The sequence below is a fragment of the Montipora foliosa genome, chromosome 13 (assembly GCF_036669935.1).
Source record: "Montipora foliosa isolate CH-2021 chromosome 13, ASM3666993v2, whole genome shotgun sequence".
NCBI classification, from domain to species: Eukaryota; Metazoa; Cnidaria; class Anthozoa; order Scleractinia; family Acroporidae; genus Montipora; species Montipora foliosa.
In genome coordinates, this window is record NC_090881.1 from 5,418,418 (window position 1) to 5,424,417 (window position 6,000).

At 37.2% G+C, this 6,000-nt stretch overlaps 1 protein-coding gene across 1 annotated transcript in view; it reads left to right on the forward strand.

Annotated features, from left to right (window-relative positions):
- The window catches only part of LOC137982138 (uncharacterized), a 211,591-nt gene that overhangs the window by 97,757 nt on the left and 107,834 nt on the right, over nt 1–6,000 (forward strand). The window contains exon 17 of the mRNA XM_068829205.1: nt 2,865–3,055. Coding sequence (XP_068685306.1) covers nt 2,865–3,055 — 191 coding nt within the window. The remainder of the gene's footprint in view (nt 1–2,864; nt 3,056–6,000) is intronic.

A 6,000-nucleotide genomic window follows, 5' to 3' on the forward strand; every position in this document is an offset into this window, starting at 1 on the left:
CCGAGACTATTTTGGAATATGGGAGTGGTCAAAGCCCTCATTACAGGACGAGATGGATTTCACCGAGCAGCAGTGGTGAGAACTCGAAGTGGAGATCGAGTAATCGACGTGACAAGACCCTTCAAGAAGTTGTTTCCTGCAGAAACTGGATTAGGAGTACATGAACGTCAGAAAGGGAACGCTGATTTTCCAATTACCTTTGTGGCAAACGCTGAACAAGAACACGTAGCTGAACATTAAGGATTGCAAAAAAAAACAATGATGAACCGTCTCTTTTTTTTTTTTCTGTTTCTGTCGCTACGAACTTCAGTCGTTAATTGTTGATTGTCAATCAAGAAGGGGAATGTGTTAAAAATAGTTTTGACATAAATAAGCATACATTACGTGTGGCGGGAAGAAAGTCACGTGTAAAAGAAGTACTTATAATCTGAGTTTTGATCGATCGTCGGATCGCTTCGAGTGTCAAGTTGAGTATTGAGTTTTAGATTTCAACCGTGCTTAAGGCCTGAAACGGTCGAGTGAAGTGGTAATTCGTATGGAAAATTGTAAAGAGATCATTCACCAGGAAATGAATTAAATATACCACATAGATTCAATACAAGGGCCCCTAGGTTTTGCCGGCGAATTTGGTGAATTTAGCGAATTTGGCGAAAATGGCATTTTTTTTCAAAATGGCCAACAACTTGGACGCCAATGCAAATAAGAAGGCGAGAGGGCCCCCCGCAAGCCGGCAAATTGTGGGAAAATGGCAATTTTTTTTGAAAATATACAGTCAGACCTGTATTAAGCGGTCGCCCTCGGGAAATTACTAAGTGACCACTTAATACAGGTCGAACAATACAGTTCGAATGCAATAACAATGCCATTTTATATCACTTGATGTGCAATTTATGAATGGCAAAATGACAGTTCATATGGACCACAATAGGTTATTCTTTTACATTGTAAACCTATGTGAATTAAGAAATTTCAGAGTAGAAAAAACTCGTAATACTACTGCAATTAATTTACAGAAAGAATCCCCAATGTTTGTCCACTTATTTTAGCCTTCCGTTGTATGCAATCCAATCAAGTATGGAAATGGTTATTCCAGGCTTGAGATCAGTTAATGAAAGAAGGTCTCGTTCCAAATCCCCTTCTGTATGTTTCGTTGTTGAAAGAAAAGTTTGTGAGAAAAGACATTGTGCATTGTATGGATTTTATTTATTTTGGTAGCTAATGTTAGTTCCAGAGTCGTATTGCTAGCTACTAATAGACCAATTTCCATATAGGCTTAGGGGAATAAACTCATACAAATCATCATATTTATTCCCTAAAGCCTCGAGATGATGCCTCCAGTTTAGGACTGACTTTTAATATATCAAAATTTGGTCCAGTAGCATTAGAAGCTTATTTACAGGGTGCCCATGCTGAGTTATGACGGATAAAAAACTTGTCTTTTACCCCACTGAAACCTGTTTTCACTGGCATGAACTTGGCTCAGGATATGAAATCTATTGTTGTATAAACCAGCATAGAAATCGTATAAATAAAGTCTTACAGGGTAAAGATGGAAGCAATGTGTTACATTTCGTTAAATAGCTATGGCCGACTTGCAATCGGCTAATACTTGCGAAATTGGCCTGAATGGGTATTTCATCCACTTTTAAAATTCAACCATTCAATCAAGCATCGGTCATGTTCTTAGTCCTACAACAAGTCTCCTTTCGGTAGGAAAGCTTCTGGTTAGTAGTTCCTTGTTGCTTAAGAACGAGCAGTTTGTTGTTGCTTTGGGGAGTAGTAGTTGTTAAAGTAAGACCTCTTTGAAAAGAATTCGCCATATTTGTCATATTTGCCAGATTTTAAAATTAATTTACATACAGTTTGCAATTTGACGAGAATGCACCGAAATCGCCATATTCGCTAGATTCGCCAACGTGGCTGCTCACTACGTATTGAACTAATTTACGTACCCTTGGCGATTTCACAAGAATTCGCCAAAATCGCCATATTCGCTAACATAGCTGGCCACCTGGTATTGAACTAATTTACAAACATTTGGCCATTCGACAAGAATTCACCATATTCGCCAGATTCACAAACATGGTTGGTCACCATGTGCGGAACTAATTTACATGCATTTGGCCATTTGACAAAATCTCGCCATATTTGCAAAAATTGTCAAACTGTTGGCGATATTTTGTTATTGTTTCCAATTTTGTTATTGTGTGCATTTGAGGACATAAGTGAAAAGTTTAGAAAAGAAGTCAAACGTGACGTCGCTTAGCATGGCGTCAGTACAGTTTTCCGAAGTACAACATCAAGATTTTGAAATCTGTGAAGTTAAGACAACAGGATGTCTCTTCTGAAGTGTAAGTCACTGCAGTTGATGTAAAATGTAAATTTTACCGAACAAATAAATACAAAGCAGGAAAAAGCTAAATATAGTGACCGAGCTTTTGGAGGGAGGAATGGAAACTAGACATTTCAAAGGCATTTTTCTCAAAAACTAACCGTACGATCCCACCTCAAAATTTAAGGATTCAGTAAGAATGGAAAAATCATGTATAGAAATAAGTAGTTAAATTTATCACACAGGTTTTTTTCGCAAACGGCGAAAACGACGATTTTCATCTATTTTGATAATAACTGAGAAACTGTCGGATAGATTTTTTTTTACAAAAATGTTGACGGTTTCATCTTCTTCTCATTTACTAATTCCCAAAAATTTAACCCTGGTCGTACGGCTACAGTGGAAGTCAAAACTCTAAGGACATTCTACGCTTTCAATGTTACTATGACCATAGATAACTTTTTTTTTTTCCTTTACCACTTTTTAACCATCGTAGAAGTTCTAACTGTTTATTTTTGTGCAACTTTTGTAGAGAATTTGTGACGGTTTATTCAAGTAATGGATCTAGGGTCTTTGGTCAGTACGGATGCTACAACGATCTGGAAAGCACCGTACAAATAGCTTTTGGGGATGACCACTTTGTTGCTGTACAGTCATACTTATACAGTCGTTACAGCCGCCTGACAATTCAATTCGTTATCTTAAAGGGAGGCCTAGATTTAGGTATGATATCAGTTAGGAAAATACCACTATTTTGTAACTTTTAAACACTTTTAGCCCATGAGACTTGGATCTCCATGCAACCATCACTTTTTTGTGTGCCTTTTGCTAACTGCGCAAGACTACAATTTTACCATCGGAGTTATTTTTAAAGTTGTGGATAATAACTCTAACTTTGTTCCCAGCTCAAGAAGTCGGAAAAATAAAGCGTAAATAGAATTCAAGCCCTTGACTTAGCAGATAATAGTGCGGAGCTGTAGCAACTGAGCTAAAAAGCAATTGAAACTATGTCATTTCGGCCATTTTGACGAAGTATGCTGACAGATTGGAAGTCAGTTTATCCTTGGTTTAAATTTTAACTCCCTTTGTTATTGGGGATGAATATAACTGGCAATATATAATAATAAGTTTATTTATTTATCTATTTTTTTATTCATTTATAAACTTTGCCACAAGACAGGGTATCTCCACAGAGCAAAGCTCCACTTGCGGAGACCCAAACACCACAGAAGACGTGTGTGGGTTCTTTTTACGTCTCACAGGATTATGAACATTGAAGGGTTGTAAGACTGGGCCTACGGTTTATCGTCCTTATCCGAGAAGACTAGAGAGTCTAACCATTTGCAGATGTCATTACAAAGACAGCACTGTCTCCTCAGTTATTTAAAGACCCTGACCAACTGAGCCATCGGTGCGCGATTTATTTTAGTTTAAAATAAAGGGGAAAAATATTTAAATCATGGATAAAATTGAACCAGAAAAGAGATATTGCTTACCACGAGTAACCTATAGCCCATTGCTGGAGCGCATTTCGGAAGGACGTTGGTTTAACGGCCACTGGAAGCTTAGGGCTTTTCCTGGATACTTTGATACTTTGTTTTTTCTTAAATTTTAAGATGATGATTAGAATTATTCGAGGAACTTCTTGATTTTGTGAAATTCCCAACTGTGTGTGCCATCTTGAGTCGTGACCCGTTGGAAATTGAAAAGCCGTTTTCCCTACCGTTATAGAGATCATTTTATCAGATATAACACACAAACAGCGGTAACAAACATCAGATCTAAAGGTACACTTGAAGTGTATATGGCAGATTATTTTTTATTTGTTTGATTGAATGTACCCATTGTCCTGGTAACAACTGCAAAAATTTTATTTCGATTTCGGTTTTTCTTCCCCTAATATTAGCCATTAAAAAGCGGAGAATTTCACTTCGGGCGAGGTAAAAAACCGCGCGAGTACAGAAGGGGGACTGGAGATGATTGTGACGTCATCTCGGGAACGCCTATTTCTTCCTCTTAGTCATTCCTTTGAGATATTTTCATGTGAAGGTTTAATACGGTCGGTAGATGCGTTGTATCCAGCTGCAACAACACGAAAGACGAAGAAAATGATTTTTCTATCCATGAAATACCGTTTTACGGTGATTCCAGGTCAAAAGCTATTAAAAGAAGACGAAAGTGGATCTCTTTCGTCAACTTGACGAGGAAGAATTTGAGTGCCAATACTGAAAACAACACTCGGTGACTTGCTCGGGGCACTTTACGCCAGACGATTTCACACGCAAGTTTTCTTTCAATGATCAAAGTTTAGTTAACGTTTTGTATTCTTCTGCATACATCTTTAGAAGTGACGGTTAATACAAAATTTGGTTTTAAATATACAGGCTCACTAACTTGTAAACTTTTAACTATTAAGGAACAATAGAGGTGATAAAAAGTAATAAAAACACAGTTTTTCGCTGCTGACATATTCATTTAAGGTCGGCTTTAAATATTTGATGAGCAGTGTCTCCTTTATTTTTCAGTCAATGAAAGATCGCCCTTTCCCTAAAATTTCAAAATGATCGCGCTTTAAACTGTGACAAGTTTTTGTAACATGTTTCCGCATTTGCTCGTCGTCTCGTTTGTTACAATGGTCTTTCGATGAACTTAAGATAGTTGTTGTCACAAAACGGTTACCCCAGAGGTGTTGTTAATTATAACGTGAATGAATTCCTACAAAAGCAACAAAACAAACCATTCACCCTAACCGTCACAGTTCCCAAGATGAAAATTTTCTTACTTTTACATTATTAAGGGCTACAAAGCAAAATCGTTGGTAAACAAATTATGTCGTGTGTAAATAAATACTACGGGCACACTAACCTTAGAATGATTTTCCAAAGCACTCATCACATTAAATCTCTCTTTCCTTACAAAGATAGACTTAGCCGAGGCCAAAAAGGCTAAGATTGTATATAAACCTACATGTTGAGACTGCAATGTTTTTTATATCAGAAATACTAAAAGACGATTGCATGACAGAAAAACTGAGCATTTTAAAGCAGTAATTAATGGTCATCATACGTCGGCTCTTGCTGACCACGTTACATAAACTGTTCACAGTTTAAAGTGAGGTTATTTTGAAACTTTAGCGAAAGGGGATCGGACATTTACTGTAAAATAATGGAGACACTGCTGATCAAAGATTTAAAGCCGACCTTAAAGAAATGTGTTCTACCTATAAACTCTTTTTTTTTAATTATAAGCGTGAAATTTTTTACCTGAGGGTGCCAGAGTTTTTTGTAGGACTCGGATGATATCCGAGCTTGTCCGAAGACCTCCGAAGATGCTCCGAAGACTTTCGTCTGGCCAGTACATCGATCGATGATTTGAATACTTATAAGATAATATATAGTTTGTGGTTGCATAAAACCACAACTAAATTTGGTACCAGTACCGGAACAGAAATGCTCCTACAAATGTGACCTTCTCGTTCCCAAACTACCTCGTCTCGAGTGACTCTCCCTACTAAAAATAAGAGAATTTTAAGAAAGACAATCATTCCCATGGACTTTTATTTTCTCTTATTGGTTTCAGTTTCTTTAAATAACTTAATGTATGTTTTTCAAAATGTGGCAGTCAATGCTTAATGTCTACCAGGCGTGAGAAACTGGAACACAGGCGTG